The following is a 23745-nucleotide window of genomic DNA, read 5'->3' on the forward strand; positions in this document are numbered from 1 at the left end:
ATAATTTCATTCACATTTTAATTAGAGGATTATTGTCATGCTCACTGTACCTGAACAATTGGGATTTAATTTCAAATTATGGAATCATTGAATGATGTAGCACAAGATGCCATTATCCAATCGTGCTGGAGGCTGTGGAGGAAAAATCAATTTATTAATTTATAATATACCACCCACTTATTTTAGAATTTGTAACTTTTTTTCTATGTAACAGTATTCAAAGTTTCCTTCATGCCACAAAATGTTAAGTTATAGGTGGATCTTGGATGACAGAGATGACAGATCTCTTCTGCAAAATGCTCATGACTATTCAGGAAGTTACAGAAAGACTAGCAAGCCTACAAACACAGCCACAAGACTCATTGAGCAGAAGAATAAAAGAACATAAGATCAGGGTAGAGCATTTGTGCCTTTGAGCTAATAACCTACCTCAGTGCTATTTTGCTGCACTATCCCCATATCCTTGGACAAGGTATAGCACCTGCTTAGCAACCCCACCCCATCAGGGTCATGAGAAGCTTTGGGAGTGGGTGATGGATGGTCATATGAGCAGCTGGTGCATATCGCAAGTCGTGGTTATGTGATCACTTACACCAGGCAGACAATCTCTGAAGAATATTGATAATAGCTGGGATCACCTATCTTGGAAAGACAGTGCCCAGAAGACAATGGCAAACAACTTTGGTCAATAAATTTGCCAAGAACAATCATGGTCAAAAGACCATGATCGCCCATGACATCCGACATGGCACATAGTGATGATGATAATGATCCCATATCCCTTAATCCATCAATATCCAGAAATCTATCACTCTTTGTCTTGGAGTAACTCAACAATTGTGTTTCTATAGTTCTTTGAGAGAGAGAATTCCAAAGATCACCACCATCTGAATGAAAAGGTTTTCCTCATCTGTTTCAAACTTATCCTAAACCTCATCAGCCAATGGAGATAATCTTAGAAGCATAGAAAACCTACAGCACAATACAGGCCCTTCGGTCCACAAAGCTGTGCCGAACATGTCCTTACCTTAGAAATTACCTAGGGTTACCTGTAGCCCTCTATTTTTCTGAGCTCCATATACCTGTCCAGGAGTCTCTTAAAAGACCCTATCATATCCTCCTCCACTACCATTGCCAGCAGCCCATTCCACGCACTCACCATTCTGTTTATAAAAAACTTACCCCTGACATCTCTTCTGTACCTACTTCCAAGCATCTTAAAATTGTGCCCTCTTGTGCTAACCATTCCAGCCCTGGGACAAAGCCTCTGACTATCCACACAATCGATGCCTCTCATCATCTTATACACCTTTATCAGGTCACCTCTCATCCTCCGTCACTCCAAAGAAAAATGGCCGAGTTCACTCAACCTATTCTCATAAGGCATGCTCCCCGATCCCAGGCAACATCCTTGTAAATGTAAGTGGCAGATGGAACATATAATAGTCTTCACTTCTGTTTCTTTATCAGATATTTCCCGACACTGTATTCCATCTGCCACTTTTTTGCCTATTCTTCCAATTTGTCTATTATCTAAATGGGGAAAAAATTCAAACAGAGGTGCAAAGGGACTCAGAAGTCCTCATGCAAGACTCCCAGAAAATTAATTTACAGCTCAAATCTGTGCTAAAGACAAATGCAATCTTGGCACTTATTTCAAGAAGAATAGAATATAAAAGCAAGGAGATCATGCTGAGGCTTGAAAAGACATTAGTCAGGCTGCACTTGGTGCAATTAGTCAGGTTGACATTAGTCAACAGTTTTGGGCCCCATATCTCAGAAAGAATATACTGTCATTAGAAAGAGTCCAGAGGATGTTCATGATGATGATTACGGGATTGAAGGGGTTAACATATGAGTAGTATTTGGCAGCTTTGGACCTGTACTCACTGGAATTTAGAAGAATGCAGGGGGACTTAATTGAAACCTACCGAATGTTGAAAGGACTAGATAAGGTGAATATGGAGAGGATGTTTCCTATGGTGGGTGGTATCCAGAATTAGAGGGCACAGCCTCAAAATTGAGCAGTAACCTTTTAGAACAGAGTTAAGGAGATTTTTTTAGATAGCACTGAATCTGTGCACAGACCGTGGTGGAGGCCAAGTCTGTGGATATATTTAAACAGAAGTTGATAGGTTGCTGATTGGCAGGTGTATGGGGTTGAGTGGGATCTGGGATCATCCATGTTGGAATGGCAGAGTAGGCTTGATGGGCTGAATGGCCTAATTATGTTCCTATGTCTTATGGTTCAAGGATAAGTTTTCAAATAATCTCAGGACGTGCTGCAAAATCCCTCTGGAAATAGTGTGCAGAAGAAGAGATGTACCAACAAATCTGGAACATACTGAGACAATCTCAGTGGTCAGATCAGGCTTGTATTCTAGAACCTACATCCCTGGAGTAACTAATACATTCTCCAAACAATAAGCAATTTAGAATGTACATCTCTCCAGACCTCTAATCTAAATACATTTCCATGCATCATTTATTGATGAACTTTTTCCATAGATTTCTTTTTACTGTTACTTTGTCTTGAACAGAGATGGTTCAGTCCTCCAAATATTTATGATTTTTTCAACTTTATTTGCAGCTACTATTAATAAGGAAATTTACATAAACTTGGGCAATAAATATTTTGTATAATCCATGTTAGTAACTAAATACTAAAAAAAAAACACATACACACAAGTAAAGAGCTTTCCTTAATTTCTGAATTCTTTATTATGGAACACTTTTCTTGCATTTCTAAGGGAAAAATTGTGTTTATTCTGTACACCATCAAAACCAGAACAGTGGGACCCTAGATTCATTGATAACATACCATAGAGAAAAAAAAGATTTAATAAAAGAACCATGCAAATCTGTTATTAATGTTTATTTCATATTTTTATAGAGGAATATTGAGTTCTAGAAATTTAAAAGTTGAATGCTGCTCTTAGGTAGGGCACAAAACTCATCTTTTCAAGTGCAGAAAGGTCAGCCATCAATGAATGAACACCATTATGATTCATGGTTCCTTTGCTGATAGCAAAAAGAGAAACCTGCTCCAGCAAGTCCACTGAGCAAATCATCACATGCCACAAAAACCACTACAACCGAAGTTGTTGCTTCCTTGGTGCTTGTAATTTTCACCTTAGACTTTGAATTCAAAAAAGGTTCATTTTATTTTGCATCTTATTAACTATGTTTTAGGTACCAATATTAGTATTTTATTCATTTTCCACAAATATTAAGCATAATTATGTGTTCATTAATGTGCTATCTTGCAAAAATAAAAAGTGGTGTAATCTTCCCAAACTTTGAAAATCCAATTTCAATTAAAACATACACTTAGTGACCACTTTATTAGGTACATGGGGGTACCTAATAGAATGGCCACTGAGTGTATGATTGTGGTCTACTGCTATAACCCACCCACTTCAAGGATCGGCATGTTGCACATTCAGAGATGCTGTTTCATACACCACTGTTGTAACATGTGGTTATTTCAGATACTGTCATCTTTCCTGTCAACTTGAACCAATCTGGCCATCCTCCTCTGATCTCTCTTATTAATAAGGCATTTTCCCCACAGAATTATTGCTCACTAGATGATTTTTTTTGCAGCTTTCTCTGTAAACTCTGGAGACTGGTGCATGTTAAAACACCAGGAAATCAGCAGTTGTTCTGAGATACTCAAACCACCCCATCTAGCACAAACAATCATTCCACAGTCAAAGTTACAGATCATGTTTCTTCCTCTTTCTGATGTTTGATCTGAACAATAACTGAACTGTTTGCATGTTTTTATGCACTGAGTTTCTACCAAATGATTGGCTGATTAGATATTTGCATTAATGAGCAGGTGTACAGGTATACCTAATAAAGTAGCCACTGAGTGTAATATCTAGATTAATAATCAGTTTGATGAATGGTCTTCAGTTTGAAAGGTTATCTAGTTCCCTTTTTATGTTTTCCCTTTTTCCAGAATTTTCTGCTTTTATTTGTTGGAGTGGCTATTGTTTGAATGTGACTGTGTTAAGAGTGGTCCAGCTTTGGCAATAACAGGCAATACACAGACACAGGCTCTAATTAAGTTTTCAGTAAGCTTTTTTTTGTTAGTCTTTAGCAAGTGAACTGAGAATGGGTACAGAGTTAGTGGTATGTTCCTTACGTGAGATGTGGAAACTTCAGAAGACCTCTTCGCTGACGACACGGCCATAGTGGGGTGTGTCAGGAATGGACAGGAGGAGGAGTATAGGAAACTGATACAGGACTTTGTGATATGGTGCAACTCAAACTACCTGCGTCTCAATATCACCAAGACCAAGGAGATGGTGGTGGACTTTAGGAGATCTAGGCCTCATATGGAGCCAGTGATCATTAATGGAGAATGTGTGGAGCAGGTTAAGACCTACAAGTATCTGGGAGTACAGTTAGACGAGAAGCTAGACTGGACTGCCAACACAGATGCCTTGTGCATGAAGGCACAGAGTCGACTGTACTTCCTTAGAAGGTTGGCGTCATTCAATGTCTGTAGTGAGATGCTGAAGATGTTCTATAGGTCAGTTGTGGAGAGCGCCCTCTTCTTTGTGGTGGCGTGTTGGGGAGGCAGCATTAAGAAGAGGGACGCCTCACGTCTTAATAAGCTGGTAAGGAAGGCGGGCTCTGTCGTGGGCAAAGTACTGGAGAGTATAACATTGGTAGCAGAGCAAAGGGCACTGAGTAGGCTACGGTCAATTATGGAAAACCCTGAACATCCTCTACATAGCACCATCCAGAGACAGAGAAGCAGTTTCAGCGACAGGTTGCTATCGATGCAATGCTCCTCAGACAGGATGAAGAGGTCAATACTCCCCAATGCCATTAGGCTTTACAATTCAACCGCCAGGAGTAAGATATGTTAAAGTGCCGGGGTTGATTGTATTTAATGTATTTAAGTAAACTACTTAAGAACTTTTTAAAAGCTATTATTAATGCTTTTTCAGAGAGTGATTTAGATGCATATCATATTTTTACTGAGTTAAGTATTGTATGTAATTAGTTTTGCTACAACAAGTGTATGGGACATTGGAAAAAATGTTGAATAAAGTATCTATCTATCTATCTAGACTCCCTGATAACTACATCTCCACGAAGCGCACTGAGATGCAGACTGTGTTAAGGAGCTGCAGCTGCAGCTTGATAACCTTCCTCTCATACAGGAGACTGAAGTGGTGATAGATAGAAGCTGCAAGGAAGTAGTCACCCCTAAGTTGCAGGAGACATGTAACCTGCAAATTAACCTTTATGGAATCCTGCACAAGGATTCCCAAGTCCCTTTGCATTTCAGGATTTTATATTTTCTCTCCATTAAGAAAATAGCCAACCCTTTCATTTCTTTCTTTTTTAAAAAAAAACTTTTTTTATTGAGTTTTCAAATGATTACAGAAAGAAAAAAAAATATACCCTTCCCCCCTCCCCTTAGCCCCTCCCCCCTAACATCCCTATAGAAAAAAAGAAAAAGAAAAAGAAAGAAAGAAAGAAAGAAAGAGTGGCTGGATATCAGAAGATCCCCACATGCTCCACGGAGTTTGTAATAACTTTAGTATATATATTTATTTATTTCCCCAAATAATCAATTATTTTATCTTCGGAGCACCTATATATTTAATCCTGTCTTTTGTAAATAAGGGCGCCAAATTTTCAAAAATGTTTCATATTTATCTCTTAAATTATAAGTAATTTTTTCAAGTGGAATACAGCTAGAAATTTCATTCTTCCAATGATCTATACTTAAGTATGAATCCGATTTCCAACCCCCTTTCATTTCTTCTATCAAAGTGCATGACTATACAATTCCCAACACTGCATTCCATCTGCCATTTCCTTGCCCATTCTCCTAATCTATCCAAGCATCTCTACTTCCTCAAATATACTTGTAACCTCCACCTCTATCTCCATATCATCCACAAACCTTTCAACAAAGCCATCAATTCCATCATCCAAATCATTGACAAGTAACGTAAAAAGAATAACTCCCAACATAGACCCCTGTGGAACACCACTAGTCACTGGCAGTCAGCCAGAAAAGGTTCCCTTTATTCCCATTCTTTGTCACTTGCCAATCAGCCAGTGTTTTATCCATGCTAGAGTCTTTCCTGTAATACTATGGGCTTGTAGCATATTGAGCTGCTTCGTGTGGGGCACCTTGTCAAAGGCCTTCTGAAAATCCAAGTACACAACATCAACTGATTCTCCTTTGTCTATCTTGCTTGTTAATTCTTCAAGGAATTTCAACAGATTTGTCAGGCAAGATTTTCCCTGGAGGAAACCATGCTGACTATGGCCTATTTGATCATGTACCTTCAAGTACCTTGAAACCTCATCCTCAATAATCGACTCAACAACATCTTCCCAATCACTAAGATCAGACTAACTGGCCAATGGTTTCCTTTCGTCTGCCTCTTAAAGAGTGGAATGAGATTTGTAATTTTCCAGTCTTCCAGAACCATTCCAGAATCTAGTGATTCTTGAAAGATCATTACTAATGCCTCAACAATCTCTTTAGCCACCTTTTTCAGAACTCTAGAGCATATACCATCTGGTCCAGGTGACTTATCTACCTTCAGTCCTTTCAGTTTCCCAAGAATCTTCTCTCTAGTTATGGTAACTTCACACACTTCATGCCCCCTGACACCTGGATCTTCCACCATACTTCTAGTGTCTTTCACAGCGAAGACTCATGCAAAATACTTGTTCAGGTTGTCCCCCATTACTACCTCTCCAGCATTGTTTTCCAGCAGTCCAATATCCACTCTTACCTCTCTCACACTTTATGAATCTGTAGAAACTTTTGGCATTCTCTTTAATATTATTGGCTAGCTTACTTTCATACTTCATCTTTACTTTCTTAATGACTTTTCAGTTGTCTTCTGTTCATTTTTAAAAGTTTCCCAATCCTATAACTTCCCACTAATTTTTGCTCTGTTACATGTCCTCTCTTTGGTCTTATGTTGGTCTGACTTCTCTTGTTAGCCACAGTTGTGTTATTTTTCCTTTTAATATTTCTTTCTCTTTGGCATGTATATATCATGTGCTTTTCGAATTGCTTCCAGAAATTGCAGCCATTGCTGCTCTGCCATCATCTTGGACAGTGTTCTTTTCCAATCAACTCTGGCCAACTCCTCTCTTGGGACTCTCTAATTCCCTCTACTCCACTATATTACTGATACATCAAACTTTACAAATTTCAGGGCGAATTCGATCATATATGGTCACCTCCCCCTAACGGTTCTATTACCTCAAGATCTCTAATCAATTCTGGTTCATTGTACAGGTATTAAAGTATACAGTATTTGGATTAACAGGGACTGATTAGGGATTGTCAACATGATTTTGTGTGTGGCAAGTCATGTCTAACTAATCTTACAGAGTTTTTGAGGACGTTACCAGAAAAGATGATCAAGGCAAGGCTGTTGATGTTGTCTACATGGACGTTGGCAAGGCCTTTGACAAGATCCCACATGGGAGGTTGGTCAAGAAGGTTTAGTCACTTGGCATTCAAGATGAGATAGTAAATTAGATTAGACATTGGCTTCATGGGAGAAGCCAGATAATGGTACTAGATGTTGCCTCTCTTACTGGAGGCCGGTGACTAGTGAAGTGCTGTAGGGATTGGTACTGGGTCTGTTGTTGATTTTCATCCATATCAACGATCTGGATGATAATGTGGTAACCTGGATCAACAAATTTGTGGATGACACCAAGATCGGCGGTGTAGAGTACAGTAAGGAAGACTATCAAAGCTTGCAGCAAGATCTGGACCAGCTGGAATATAGACTGAAAAATGACTGATGGTATGACGGGTGTCTCCTGCAGACAAATGTGATATGTTGCAGTTTGGGAGGACCAACCAGGGTAAAACTTACACGGTGAGCAGTATGACACTGAGGAGTGTGGTAGAACAGAGGGGTCTGAGAATACAGATTTAATTCCTTGAAAGTGGCAACAGAGGTAGATAAGGTCCTAAAGAAAGCTTTTGGCACAGTCGCCTTCATAAATCAATACAGTGACTACAGGAGATGGGTTGTTATGTGGAAATAATGCAAAACATTGGTGAGGCATAATTTGGAGTATTGTGTGCAATTTTAGTCACCTACCTACAGGAAAGATGTAAATACGTTTGAAAGAGTGCAGAGAAAGTTTACGAGGATGTTGCCAGGGCTTGAGGATCCAAGTTATAGAGAAAATTTGCATAGATTAAGACCTTATTCCCTTGGATTTAGAAGATGGAGGGAAGATTTTAGAGGTATACCAAATTATGAGAGGTATAGATAGAGTAAATGTAAGCAGGCTTTTTCCCCTGCTGAGGTTGGGTAAAACTACAACGAGAGGTCATGGATTAAGGGTGAAAGGTGAAATGTTTAAGGGGAACTGAGGGAGAACTATTGCTCTCAGAGGGCAGTGAGAGTGTGGAATGAGCTGCCAGCGGAAATGGTGGATGCGGGGCTAATTTCAACATTTAGGAGCAGTTTGGGTAGTTAAATGTATGGGAGGGGTATGAAGGGCTATGGTCTGGGTGCAGGTTGATGGAACTAGGAAGATTAATGGTTAGGCACAGAGTAGATGGGCCAAAAACCCTGTTTCTATGCTGTAGTGCTCCATTTCAGATTTCCAGCATCTGCAGTTTTTAAAAATAATTTCATTTACTGATAATCTACTGGTTCTCTACATTAAACTGACACATTGGAAGAATAATATCTTAAATAAGTAATACAATATATCTATGCTATGGAAGAAATAATTCAGATGTAGAGATAAACTTGCAAAGGGCACATTGTCAACAAGCAATACAGTAAACAGTAGTAGCAGGGCAGCCAGACACAAGACCATGAGATGGTCAGAAATGCTTCAAAGACACGTTTCCTTGTTTTGGAACATGAGAAATTAGAAATACCAGGACATTCATAGGTGCCAACCACATTGTTCAGTGAACCAATGATTATGATTAGCAATGCCTGCGTTATTAAACTCCAGCTTTTTTATGGTGTTGATGATGCTATGATATATACACATTTCAAAATGCAGTTTTGTAATAAATGCCAGGATTATTTAGATTGAAGTGATCTGTAGCTTACTGATGCTTCTGAAGCCAAAATATGATATTCAGAATGCAAGTGCACAAACTTTCCAGTTCATAGTTTTTTGGTTTCCTTCTTGCTTTTATATTTGTTTGTTTTTCCAGGGATGCCAAGAACTTGGCTTGGATTCTTTGAGACCTTTGGACCACCACTCTGTTTACGGTATCCCGCATTTTTGTTTCTTTCTTGAGTAACATGCAACTGCCTTTGCTGGTTTAATCTTTGTTCCCAGTGCTAAGGAACACAAAACAATATAACATAAACTTTAGAGAGACACCAACTGTTATTAAAACATATAGCAACAATTTTTCCATTTTAATCCTTATTGACAGCTGTCAGGCAACATGTATGTGTCACGTCATGCTATTGAAATTTTAACAGTGCTATGATATAGTGAAAACCACATTTTGATATTCTGGCTCTGATACTTTCAGTCAGGTAGGCTATACTCAAGGTTCTTTCAGTCTCAAAGGAAGTCATTTGTCCCAACAAGTTCCATGGCAAATCACAGAGTAATAACATCATTTTCTTTTGTCTGCTTTTGTCTGTAGTGCTTGCTCTCTTGTACTTATCAACTTGTCCCATCTGCATTCTCTTATCACTGACATACACCAAGGAATATTTAATAAAATAAACTTCCAACCAGCATATCAAGTTCAAATTTAAGTTCTTTGGGATATGGGGGAGGGGATCTAGAGCAACCATGAAAAATACATGCACTTGTAGGAAAATACATGCACTTGTAGTCACGGGAGGAATGCACAAACTGTACAGACTCGGAAAACTGCTCGGAAAACAGAATCAAACGCGGAACTGTCAGGCAACTTCGTCGTCTGTGCTACTCATTTTAGAAAGCCTTGCAAAATTTGGCAATAAATCATTGTTAATATTTTGTGTTTCTAATTAACACCCTTCCTGTGTTAATACTGATAGCATCCTCCTGCTCTTCTGAACCCTCCTTGCTGTGTAATGAACTCTGATGCTGGGAAACGGCTAATCCTTTGTTGGTGAAGAATCGTGCAGAGTCAACAATAATTCTTTGGGAATAGAGCTGGGAATTTTGTAGTAAATGCAACTTTTACTAAATAAACTAGCTTAATACCTTTCATTATGAGAATCTTTTAGATTTTAAAGGTTGTATGAAAAGTAGAAAGGCAGAAAGGACTAGGAAGGAAATTCCAGAGTCCAGGACTAGACCATTTGAAGGCATTGCCATCAGTTGTGCGGTGATTAATTTCAGGGATGAGTGAGAACTGGAAGTGAGGGAACTAGATGTACTGAAAGGTTATAGTTCTGCAGAGAAGGGGAGGAGCATGCCATGGAGAAATAGGAAAACTTTAAATGAGGTGTTGCTTATTTGGGACTTCACGGTGAAGATGATAATCTCAATGAGGCCATGGGAAGCAAGTTTTTAGTGCCCCCAAATTTATGAAAAGAAGAATTAGAAAGGCCAGCCAATTAAATGTTAAAATAGCCAAATGTAAAGGCAACAGAAGAGTAAATGAGGATTTCAGCAGAAGATAAGCAAAGGCAGGACCAGATGGCACAGTCTCAGAATAGAAGGACATCCCTTTAGAACAGAGATGGAAAGGAATATTTTTAACCAGAGGGTGGTGATTCTGTGGAAGTCATTGCCACAGATGACAGTGGAGGCCAAATCACTTGATACATTTAAAGTGGAGGATGATAGGTTATTGATTAGTAAGGGTGTCAAAGTGAAGGAGACAGGAGAATCAAGCTGATGAAGGAAAAAAAATTTCAGTCATGATAAAATGGCGGAGCAGAGTCAATGGACAGAATGTCCTAATTCTGGTCCTATGTCATATGATACTATCCATAGAAGTGTTCTGCAACCCGTGTAGATTTTATACAATACAATGCTTTAATACTGACAGGACGGCACACACTATTGTAACTAGTATTGAAAAGTAATTAATTTCTACTTCTGGAACTCTTTTGGTACTTGTACCTTACCTTGAACCGTTTCACCCATTGATCTCTCCATTTTTCAACTAAACAGCCATTAAAGAGCATCAGTCTATGAAAAATCAGAAATAAAGCATTAAGAACACTTTGCATAATATTCTGTGGAAAATAAGTATTCCAGAATCTCTGAAGAGATTTGACATTTTTTAATTCACAAAATAAGTGAATGTTATGTACAATAATCAATTTAGATGTCACCAAATGTTTCGACAGAGTGGCCTTTCACAAATTTGGTCATTTTTCAATGCCTTGGGAGAGGGATGGAAATGAAAAGAAAAACAACAATGAGATGCCCAGAGTGACTAAAACATTTTTTGATAATGATTTCCTTTGTTCTTTCGATTTACTTACTGTACCTCCTATCTTGGTTTCATTACAAATCTCAGTGCAACTTCCTTAGGAAGTAATATTAAATCATCTCTGATTTCCGTGAACAGGAATAGCTGCATAACTGTATCTTGTTTGATATCTTTACCATGTTCCAGCACTAGTGCAATATTGCCATCAGTTATTACTCCTTTTGCTCTATTTGGGTAGCCTGTAACCTGATGGCATGAACATTGATTTCACTAACTTCTGGCAATTTTCCCCCTTCCCTCTTCTTCTGTTCCCCACTCCGGCTTCCCCTCACCTCTTCTCTTCTCCTCAACAGTCTCTCACCAACCCATGGTGCCCCTCCTCCTTCCCTTTCCCCATGGTCCACTCTCTTTTCCAATCAGATTCCTTCTTCTTCAGCCCTTTACCATTTCCACCTCTCAGTTTCATCCCCCTCCCCCACCATTAGTGTATTCAGTTACAGACCTGAATTCATTGTTTGGTCATCACTCTCAGCCCAGGGCATAACCTTTGTGAAAGGAACAAAATATCTGAACTGTGCAACAACATGCTAAAGACAGAAATTTCTATTACCACCTTGTATGATTCTTCAAAGAACAATGACTTCATGATGATAACACACACAAAATGCTGGTGGAACACAGCAGGCCAGGCAGCATCTATAAGGAGAAGCACTGTCGACGTTCTCGGCCCGAAACGTCCACAGTGCTTCTCCTTATAGATGCTGCCTGGCCTGCTGTGTTCCACCAGCATTTTGTGTGTGTTGTTTGAATTTCCAGCATCTGCAGATTTCCTCGTGTTTGCACTTCATGATGATACCCAGTTCTCAAATAGAAAGACCTGATGTTTGGTTATCTGTCAGTGTAATTGCTAACTTGAGAATAGCATTCTTTGTAACAACACTGCATAATGTTGCTGAGGGAAGAATCCTATTTGTATGTTAGGACAGCATTTTAATCCAAACAGCCATCTGGAAGAGTCCACTATCATTACAAATGTAAGAATATTATGCACCAGGGGAGCCCAACAATAGAGGGCTGCTGCTGGCAGTGCTCACTACACTCTGAAAGCTAATTTCATGCAGTAATTTATACTCTGGTGCTTTTCTTGTTCCCACCTGAAGGTTAGATCTCTTTTTCAGGAAGCTCACAAAAAACAACTCATGCCCTTCATACCTGACAGAGGATGCAGTGTTAACACACAGTTCTCAGACAATAGTTTTACACATCTGGTATTGCTTTGACTGCACAAATGATGGACTCAAAATCACTGCCAGGGCCAGTAAACAGCCAACTGTCTCACCTTCCAGTCTAGCCCTTCACTCTAATGGGATTTTTCTCTCCTTGAACCCCCCCCCCCCCCATCTCACTTCTAAGAGCCACCCACTGGCCAGAAGTTAGTGAGAGAATCTTGACCAAGGAGACATGGATTCAAGGTAGAAGAGGTTGGTCATTTAAAAGAGTGGTGCACAGAAATCTTTTCCTGCAGAGGGTAGGTAATATCTAGAATTTTCTGTCCCAGGAAATTGTAGACATTAGTTCATTAAAGTGGTGTTAGGATTAAAAGTTATGGGACCCTGGCACAGAAGAGGGGCTCAGGCCTGGACTAAATCTGCCATGATCATATTGAAGGGTAGGATGGACTTGTAGAGCCTGGTGGCCTGACCCCTGTTCCCATTTTCTTGCATTTTTCCACCAAACAATCGTACTCACAGCTCAACGTCACTACAACACTCTTAATCATTAACCATTCTTGGCACAGGTATTGTGGACCAAAAGGCCTGCACCATACTCTTCTATGCCCTATAATCAACTATCTGCATCAATAAAGCTCATTTCTAATACGTCAATGCACTACTTCAGCGTTTCATACTTAGTCTGATACAAGCTTCACAGTCTCATCTCATTGTACAACATTGAAAGCAGATTGTCCAAATAAACACACAATGACATAAATCCCTCTCTTTTACATGACAATGTAGACATAAACAGGTTCGCAGAATATTCCATATATACAGTAACGTGCCAAGAAACAGGAATTTTAAAACATATTTATTTTTCTCTCAGAATTTCTGTAGAAGTGAATTTTATTCCCCATCTCATGTTTTTGGATAGTGGTTTTGTAGATTCTGTAAGAGCAAACTTTTGTACCCTAAATGGCTGTTGAACAGGGTCATCTGTATATCACAAACAACAGAGGTCCCAGGACTGATACATGTGGAAAACTACTGCTCACAGACCTCCAGTCAGAATAACACCCCTCCACAAATACCATCCACCTTCTGTGGCCAGGATAATCTTGCATCCATTTTACAAATTCACTTTGGATCCATGAATCTTAATTTTCTGAATCAACCTATCATGAGGGAACTTGTCAAATGCTTTATTAAATTCAATGTATGCAGCATCCACTATAGCACACTTACTATGTCACTATAACACAATACCATGATTAATTATATTCATCCTTTCCTCAAAAAACTCACAGATTTGTGAGACATGACCTCTCCCACTCCCACTCAAAGTCATGCCAACAATCCCTGACATGTTTATGTTTTTCCAAATGCAAGCAAATCCTAAGAATTTTCTCCAATAATTTCCCTACCACTGATGTACACTGGCCTACAATTTTTCTGATTTATCCCTCTTGCCTTAGGGATTGACTGAAATAAGAAAATAATACATAAAAACAAAAATAACCTATTTATCTCAACACCACTTACTTGCGTCATAAAGGTGACACAGCACAATGACTGAACTAAGGACAGAACAAAGCATTTGAAGACACAAAGTTGGGTGGTGCAGTGAATGGATTTCAAGAAGATATTGGCAGATTGGCAGAAGGAACTGACAGGGGATTAAAGTTAGTTCTCAGAAATCCAGAGTTTCGAATCAGAATCAGGTTTATTGTAATTGATTGACACGACCTGAAATTTGCTAGGAAGAATGAAAAGGGACAATCAGAATCAGGTTTAATATCACCGGCATGTGACGTGAAATTTATTAACTTGGTAGCCGCGGTTCAACGCAATACATAACATAGAAGAAAAGAATAATAAATAAATCTTATTCAGTATACTTTATACAGTATATGTATATTGAATAGATTAAAATCATGCAAAAAAACAGAAATACTATGTATTAAAAAAAGTGAGGTAGTGCCCAAAGGTTCAATGTCCATCTAGGAATTGGATGGCAGAGGGGAAGAAGCTGTTCCTGAATCGCTGAGTGTGTGCCTTCAGGCTTCTGTACCTTCTGCCTGATGGTAACAGTGAGACAAGGGCATGCCCTGGGTGCTGGGGGTCCTTAATAATCCATTTTCAGTAGTAGTACTGGAGGAAAGTTCAATTATAATGTTCAAACAGGAGCTGGAATGTGCGTGCAAGGAAAGGATTTGTATAGCTTGAGGAGAGGGCACAGGTTTAAGGTGCTTGGGAGTAGGTACAGAGGAGATGTCAGGGGTAAGATGTCAGGAGTGGTGAATGCATGGAATGGGCTGCCGGCAACGGTGGTGGAGGCAGAGGCAATAGGATCTTTTAAGAGACTTTTGGATAGGTACATGGAGCTTAGAAAAATAGAGGGCTATTGGTAACCCTAGTAATTTCTAAGGTAGGGACATGTTCGGCACAACTTTGTGTTTGTGCCAAACCTGTATGTTTCTATGAGAGGCTGGGTATTGGGACTAGATGCATTGCTCTTGCAAGGAGCAGATACAAGCTCAATAAGCTTGTCTTTTTTCAATGGTGTAACCCTCCTGATCTTCTTACTCCTACTTTTATTTTGACTTGTTATTTAACTAACCCTCCAGACAAACACAAATGAAAATTCAAAATATGCAAAACGTTAGTGTTGATCCTAAAGGTCGAAGTTGGGGATAACATTGTACAACACAGAAATGGTCTTTGCCAACTCATCCATGCGGATAGTGAAGTCCATCTGTACTGATTCCATTTGTCTGTGCTAGGCCTGTAACACCCCTTTCATATCTAAGTAACTGACCAAATACCTGTTAAACTTTTTAAATAGTATCTGTCTCTACCACTTCCTCTGGCAACTCATTTTGCAGCACCATCACTCTCTATGCCATAAACCTGATCCTCAAATCTGATCCTAAATTTTTGCCTTTTCATTTTAAACTCATGCCTTTAGTCTTGGGCTCCCCCACTCAATGAGAAAGACTAACCATCTATACCCGTCAACATTTTCAGAGAGCTATGAACTTGCATCCTATACGTTAACACTCCTGGTCCCTGCTATTTGCTGTATACATCCTGTTAGAATTTGATGTCCCAAATGTATTATATCCATGTGCAAAATGAAAAGTTATGTAAGCTTGACGCATCTTAAATATGAAGAATCTTAAGAGTAATCAAATCTGTTATTTAACAGTGCTACTCACAAACAGTATGGATCACTCTTACAGTCTCTAAATTTTATTCCATGATATCATAGCCAATGCAGAGTAAAATTTGGAAGTTCTATAATGATTAAGTATACAAGTAATATAAATAATACAAAACAATCCAGTTCCATTATCATTCAACTTGGCCTTCCCATGATGTTACATATGTTGAATTGTAGTCCAAAAGAGAGCTATTTTCAAATGTTATTACTCTGAAAATCAATCTGTTTAAAACTATGTGATGTCTGTTACAAAGGTGCTGATTGTCTGGTCAATCAGCAGACAATCCTCATTCCATGCATGTGAAGTTTCATCAAAGACCAATGCCACTTACCGTGAGCGGAGAACATAGCACATGATGAGCGAGTCCTGATTGGGTGGCAGCTGAGGACACAAGCATGAAGAATTGGTGAGGAGGGTTACATAAGGTTGCAGGATAGGTGTTGATGATTTGAAAGTCTCTATCACCTCCACCACTGTAGTGATTTCATTACAGCCACTTCTGCTCACTTCTTTTCCTTTGGCCCGAATAACTTAGGTGAAAATAAAAAGACAAAGGAAAACTCAGGAATTACTTTCCAAATCATTGATATGTTGTGTTCAGGAAATCACGACTCAAAGTCTGTTCAGTAACATTTAAGCAATTTAAATTGCTTAATTTCAGGAGGCAATTTCATTCAACCTCAATTATAACCTTTATTCTAATCTCATGTTGACCTTAATCTTTATGAAATCTTTAATATAGCAACAATTATTCTGAAAACATTTTGATAATATAGCTATCAAATTAAAAGGCTCTAATAATTAGCTTTCATTTTTTATATATCACAATAAACAATTATCTTCCACAATTTTAAATACTTGGCTATAATGGATTAAAAGACTGTTAAAATAATACTTTTTAGATTTGAAGTCCACCAAACTAATATAAGTTATTTTTTCTCTCCATTTGAAGAATCCGAAGAATACTTTCTGAAAAAAATCCTCTAACAATTCAATACTCCACCAGCACAAATTTTGCATTGTGGAGAGGATGAGGAGAGGATGTTTCCACTAGTAAGAGAGTCTAGGATCAGAGGGCACAGCCTCAGAATAAAAGAGCAGCCCTTTAAAATTAAAAGAGAGGAGGAATTTATTCAGCATGGAAGATAGTGAATCTGTGGAACTCTTGCTGCAGACACCAAGTCATCAGGTGTATTTGAGGCAGAGGTTCCTGATTGGTAAGGGGGAGAAAGATAATGGGGAGAAACCAGCAGAATGGGGTGGGACAGACTCAATAGACTGCATGGTCTAATTCTGCACCAATCTTATAACCAATTGAAAAATTCTCATTTTAAAAGTGCAATTAAAATGTGTGAAAATGGATGTTCCAACAATGTACGGTTTTTGGTGTTCTGATTTGAATAAAACATCAAACAAAGCAGAGTAAATGCTGCTCTGTACAAACCCCATTTCTCATATTTATACTTGTTTTACATCATTTATGGTCTTCCATCAATCCCATTCTCCCACTTATTTTTTTGCATCATCTCTATCTCATACATTCATTAAATGCACTCTGATTTGCCTACCACCCAGCTACACTAAGAGTAATTGAAGGTAGCCAACTTACCATTCAGTCAGCATGCCTTTGGGATATGGGAGGAAATCAGAGCACCTGGGGAACCTATGCATTGGCAGGCAGAAAATAAGACTCCACTAGATATTACGATCATACTTGGTCATCGGAACATTCAGGCAGCAGTACCAGCTACTGTACCTGAACGTACCATGTGTATTTGAATACCAAAGGTGAAAATGTTGTTAAAATCTGGTAAACAGCATGCACATCTCATGTGCACATCCAAAACTGAGGAAATTATTGCATAGCAATTTTCAGCTGGTCATACTAATGCCTAATCCAGACTAGTTCATTTTCAGTGCTTTGATGAGACCATTTTGCGTGCACGTGTGTGTGTGTGTGCATGTGTGAGCAGTTAAGGTCTCCATGTCTGGAGACACTACATCATAACTAACAAAATTGATTTCTGGGAGATGGTGGTAGGTTGGTTTTGAAGAACAAATGAGCAAGTTCACCTACATGTACCAGATTCTAGAAGAATGAGGAGGTTTTTATTTTGGAGACATACAATATTCTAAGAAGGATTAATGGGGAAGAGTGGAATGATGCAGATCATTGATACTAAAGATGAAAACTATGAAGAATTAGATATGATGAACACAGAGACATGGTTCATAAAGGAGTTTAGTATATTTAATAAGGTTACTAAATCCCTTAATAGACAATGTCTCCGCATTTATCTTTAATAATGGATAAATATGCACTCTTGGTTAAACATTTGGAGTAGAACAGACTTCTATCATGATTTTCCCGACTCTATCTGGTAATAGGCGTAATGCTAGCAAACTGGAAGATTGTTGATATGGTACCATTGTTCAAAAAAAAAATTAGAGCAAGTAAATATGGTCCTTGATTTCACTTGCCAAAAAAAAATTTAAGTATTGAATAACAGCTTAACACTGGTGGTGGACAACTTACTGGAAAAATAATTCTGAGTAACAATAAAAATCAGAATTTATTAGACGCAGGATAATCAGCATGGAAATGTAGAAGGACTAATGACAGAATCTTTTGAGGAAATAAAAAAAGAGGGTCAATTGGGAATTAGCATTTTATACTGTCTATATGGCTTTCAGTAAGCTATTTGCTGAAGTACCACATAATGGATTCATTTGGAAAGAACACACTTTATTGGATAGAGGGAAAATGATTAAAGGATCGCCCAGTGTGAAAAAGAAAAAGGTAGTGGTCAACAGTTTTAATTAATGAAAGGCTGAATGTAGTGGGTTCCTTGCTTTTGAGGTATGATTTGATCATAAATGTAGGGACAATTAAGTAGTTTGTAAAATTGGCAGAATGGATGGTGGAGGGTAATATAGTTCTGGACTGCATAAACACAGACATGTTTAAGCTTAGAGAGCACAGAAGTGCAAAGTGGAAATCATTCTGGAAAATGTGACATGATGCAGTAGGGGAGAGCAAGCAGGTCTAGGGAATCCACAATGAATGATATAATCTTAAAAAGTAAAAAAATAGTGGGATGCTAGACTGAATTTCCATGGAATCCCAAGGTGACAGGACAGGTTGAGAAGGTATATAGAATACTCATTGCCAAGGAGCACAACACAAACTCAGCAAAATCACCCTGGAATTGGATAAAAATCTACCACATACAGGACAGGCCATTGTAAAGTGGGTGCAGAGAATTAAACTGATATTACCTGGGCTGAATAATTTTAGTTACAATGAAAAGTCACCTAGATGAAATATTAAGTGAGGTGTAAAATTATGAGTGAATGAGATACCATTAAGCTGGAATGTCCATTGCCTCTTGGAGAGAAGTCAATAATGAGGGGACATAGATTGAGAAAAATACTGGAGGGGAGTTAAAGAAAAGAATTTACCTAAATACAAGCGATTCTGCAGATGCTGGAAATCTTGAACAACACGTGTAAAATGTTGGAGGAACTCAACAGTTCAGGCAGCCTCTATGGAATAGAATAAACAGTTGATGTTTTGGGCTCAGACCCTTCACCAGGACTGGAAAGAAAGGGGGAAAAGGCAGATTAACAAGATGGGAGGGGGGAGGGTTACAAGCTGGCAAATGATAGGTGAGACCAAATATGGGGGAAGGTGGGTGTGTGGGTGAGGCAGGGGGGAATGAAGTAAAAAAACTGGGAGGTGATGGGTGGAAGAGGTAAAGGGCTGATGAAGCAGGAATTTGACAGAAGAGAACAATCAGAGAAATGGACGGAGAGGCACCAGAAGGAGGAGGAGAAGTAATGTGAGGGTAACCAGAATGGGGAATAGAAAAAGGAGAGAAGGAGGGAGGGGGGAGTTCAAAGGAGATGAGCAGGGCAAGTTTTTTCTAAAAAAAAACAGACAGTGGTGGGTTCTTGGAATGCATTGCTTGGGTAGCAGTGCAGGCATTTAAGAGGCTGTTAAAGGCACATGAATATGCTGGGAATGAAGGGATATGAGTACTGAGCAGGCAGAAGGGATTAGTTACGCATTTAATTAGTTTGGTATTACACTGTGGGCTGAAGGAGGTATAGTTCCTCTACTATACTGTGTATAGTCTATGCTCTATATTTAAACCTTGGATTTGGGCTGAGGTTTTACCAAAAGAGTTACGGAGAATCTATAGTAAAGATCTTCAGTCTTTTGGGGTGAATTTCACTGGACTAAGGAAATAAATGCTTACTGTTGAAATTACAAAACACAAGTTATGTTCAGTTCAAATCTGATTAGTCAATACTTTAAAGTGCCAAGTGTGTGTGCTAATTGGGATAAGTGCTTGAGAGTTTATGAAGGTGCTCAATTTCTAGCTTCTGAAATTATAAAACGTAACGGTGCATCTCTGCAATCAAACAAGAACCAGGACTGCTGCCAATTTTAAATACAGTCACAGACTTTAAGATCTAGAAGCTGTGTTTGTTTAAAAGAAACTTCAGCAGTAGGAATTCTGCTATGGTAGATTTTACAACAAAATACTACCTGATAGAAGTAACCATCACTTACCATAGTTATAATTCTTGCCCAAGTACATTTTTAGTGTTGGTTTAACTTTTCTACATTTACACCGATCTGTCAAAAATAGAAACTTATTATAATTAAAGGGAACAATTTAATGCTGAAGATATATAAATAATAAGGTGCTAGCATTAAACAACTGCACTGTCAGAACCAATAATGGAAAAGGAATAGGAAATATTGTATCTGTGTAGTTTAAACAGGACAGGGGACCAATAGGATAGGGTCTTTTAAGAGACTCCTGGATAGGTACATGGAGCTTAGAAAAATAGAGGGCTATGGGTAACCCTAGGTGATTTCTGAACTAAGTACATGTTAGGCATAGCATCATGGGCCGAATGGACTGTATTGTGCTGTAGGTTTTCTATGTTTCTAATAAATGGTTGTTGTACTTTATAGAGGCACAGTGAAACAGAGGGGCATGTGGAAATATCTAACGATTCACGTGTAAACCAAAATGTTCTAAATCCGCGAAATCTTTTTATATATACTGCAGTATGTATGATTGATTTTGTTTTAGAACTCCCCCCAATAAAATAAAACGAGCTAGAGTGATATAGTAGATGGATTCGCTCTTCTCACACCTGAATAGTCACAATGCTTGCAGTTCACTAGTACACACGAAGAGCTCCACGGGGATGTGGCGAAGGACTGAAGTTTGCCTGCCTGAACCCTATTCACTAATGGCACTCGATTCTGCTACAAATCATATCTGCCTCTTTCTTTCCGGATATAACCAGCGTCCATGATCGATCAACGGCCCATTTCTTACAATAATTGAAACAGTTCGCCACGAACCCCTCCGAAGGATCAAAGAGGTGAAATGCCCTCAATTTAAAGAAAACTTAAGTGTTTTTTCCCTCACTCTCTCTGGAATAAAGACCACGAGAAGCGGTACCACCATTACACAAGCAGGCCGGATAAAGGCTCCAATTTCCGAGCACTCACTTGAATTCCAACTCTTACACTCAGAAGCTTTCGGGACGACCACATCTCGGGTGAATTCCATCCACTTTGCATCTGGGGGCGGAAATAAGAGCGCAAGGTTGAATTTATTACATGCATTGCCGTCTCCACATTTAGTTAAATACAAGGTACAATAAAACCTTGGCGCACCTGCGATATTTGTAATTAACGAATACTAGTAAAAAGTAATCACGATTCTTTCTGATGGAAATTGTAACATTTTCTTTTTACTTGGGTTTTATTTGAAATAACATTTTCACGTTTTAAGTGGGAAGAGAACCAGAATTTAATATGTTATTGATGGGGTGTAGATATTCTGTTTTAAGTACAGTATTTACAAAGATCTTCACTAAAAACCAGGAACATTTGATATCTCACCCTGGGATAAATCGGTGACAATTGCCTCGGGAGCGATGCAGACCCCTCGGTCGTACATGGGTAGGTCGCTGCATGCCAGACTCTCGGGCCAGCTGTGGTTGTACCTTTTCAGAATAGGCTCGCAACCATTTCTTGCACGCTGGCAAACGGATTTACATGGTTTGATGGGATCGTGCAGGAATTCAAAAGTGCAGATGGGCGCGTACATTGCGCAGAGAAAGAAGCGCAGCACTGGACTGCATCTGGTGTCCACTAAATCCTCGTATTGCTCTATAGCCAGAATAGCATTCTCCTGGGTGCTGTGGTGTAGATGGTTGGGCATTCGCGTGATATTCCAGGGCATTGCTTTGCACATCGGGATCTTAATCGGCTCGCAAAGAGCTCCCTGCACGAAGACTCGGGTACCAAGCCAAAGGCAGATTGCAGCCATCACTGGTAACATCTTGCAAAGCGCCGATCAACTTACCAGCTCTAACACGGTATATATACCGTCTTGTGTTAAAGTTAAAAAAAAAACCACATCGGTTCAGGTAGGTGGGGATGATAATCCTGCTGTTTGCATTTATGTGGAGCAACCAATTGAAGGCTAGCGGTGAACTTGACAGTGAGTGAAAGGAGGTCCTGCCGTCAATTCGGGACCCTCGGGAGCTATCAGGTTAACTGAAAACACGCCCGTGGAAATTATGCCAATCCGTCCGGCGTCCAGTGAGCCACAGAGTGGCGTTTTAAAAACTTGTCTTTTTAACATAATTTCTATCTGCTTTCAGTGCTCTTAAATTTTATTGACCTATGATGCAGATGTAAATATTATACCGCTAAAAAATGTAGCCTAACTATGTCTGATGCAGCAATCCAACTTTAGGATTCAAAGTTGAGAAATTTGGATTGGGTAAAATCAATCTTAAAATCTTACAACAGGGGGTTTCGGACCAGAACTCCATACACGTATTTCAAGATACATTCCTAAATGAAATCTACCATAAAAGATGATGACCTTCTAGAGGAACATGGCTAAGATAGTCCGAGAGCTTTTCCTGAGGGGGGTGGGGGGTGGGGGAGTCTAACATTAAAGAGTTTAAGATGAAAGGGGAGAAAATTCCAGGTAAATCTAATGGTAAGTTTCTCTACACACAAGGTCAGTGAGCTGACTACAGGTCCTACAGTTCTGATCAAAAAGCTCCAAAATCTGGGTCTCTGTATCTGCCTCTGCAACTGGATCGTCTACTTCCTCAATGGAGTACCACAGTCTGTGCGGATGGGAAATAATATCTCCCCACCTGGCTGATAATCAACAATGCTCATCTCAAGGATGTGTGATCAGCCCACTGCTCTACTCTCTCTGCACCCATGTCTGTGTGGCTAGGCACAGCTCAAATGCCATCTATAAATGTGCTTACGACACAACTATTGTTGGCAGAATTTTAGATGGTGACAAGGAGGCTTATATGAGTGAGATGTATCTGTTGGTTGAGTGGCATGGCAGCAACAACTTTGCACTCAATGTCAGCAAGACCAAAGAATTGATTGTGGACTTCAGAAAGGGTAAGATGAGGGAGCACACCAGTCCTCATTGAGGGACCAGAAGTGGAAAGGGTGAGCAATTTGTAGTTCTTGGGTCAATATCTCTATCCTGGGCTTAACATCTTGATGCAGTTACTAAGAAGGCATGACAGTGGCTAGATTTTATTAGGAGTTTGAGGAGAATTGGCATGACACCAAAGACTCTCACAAATTTCTACAGATGTACCATACAGAGCATCCTAACAGGCTGCATCACCATCTAGTATGGGGTGGGGGTGGGGGGAAGCGCTGCACAGAATCGAATAAGCTACAGAAAGTTGTAAATGCAGTCAGCTCCATCTAGCCTTACTAACATCCAGGACATTTTCTAGGACTGATGCCTCAAAAAAGGCAGCATCCATCGTTAAGGATCCCCATCACCCAGGACATGCCCTCTGCACATTGCTACCTTCAGAGAGGAGG

The 23745-nt window shown here is 39.3% G+C and overlaps 1 protein-coding gene across 1 annotated transcript; it reads right to left on the reverse strand.

Moving 5' to 3' along the window:
- Positions 1-5471: 5471 nt before the first annotated feature.
- Positions 5472-22204, reverse strand: LOC140729612 (secreted frizzled-related protein 4-like). The gene is made up of 6 exons (XM_073049576.1): positions 21763-22204; positions 21367-21438; positions 20407-20472; positions 16159-16357; positions 11076-11139; positions 5472-9335 (listed from the first exon to the last, which is right to left on the reverse strand). Exons 1-6 carry the CDS (start codon positions 22202-22204, stop codon positions 9156-9158), a joined length of 1023 nt encoding a protein of 340 aa, XP_072905677.1. The 3' UTR covers positions 5472-9155.
- Between the last annotated feature and the right edge of the window lie 1541 nt (positions 22205-23745).

Source organism: Hemitrygon akajei, chromosome 1 (genome assembly GCF_048418815.1).
Source record: "Hemitrygon akajei chromosome 1, sHemAka1.3, whole genome shotgun sequence".
NCBI lineage: Eukaryota > Metazoa > Chordata > Chondrichthyes > Myliobatiformes > Dasyatidae > Hemitrygon > Hemitrygon akajei.

Coding starts and splice junctions, on each gene's coding strand:
- LOC140729612 (XM_073049576.1), bottom strand. CDS start 22,204: ATGTTACCAGTGATGGCTGCAATCTGCCTTTGGCTTGGTACCCGAGTC. Junction 16,358..20,406: donor GGGCAAGAATTATAACTATG/GTAAGTGATGGT, acceptor TTTTCACCTAAG/TTATTCGGGCCAAAGGAAAA. Junction 9,336..11,075: donor AATGGGTGAAACGGTTCAAG/GTAAGGTACAAG, acceptor TGTGTTCCTTAG/CACTGGGAACAAAGATTAAA.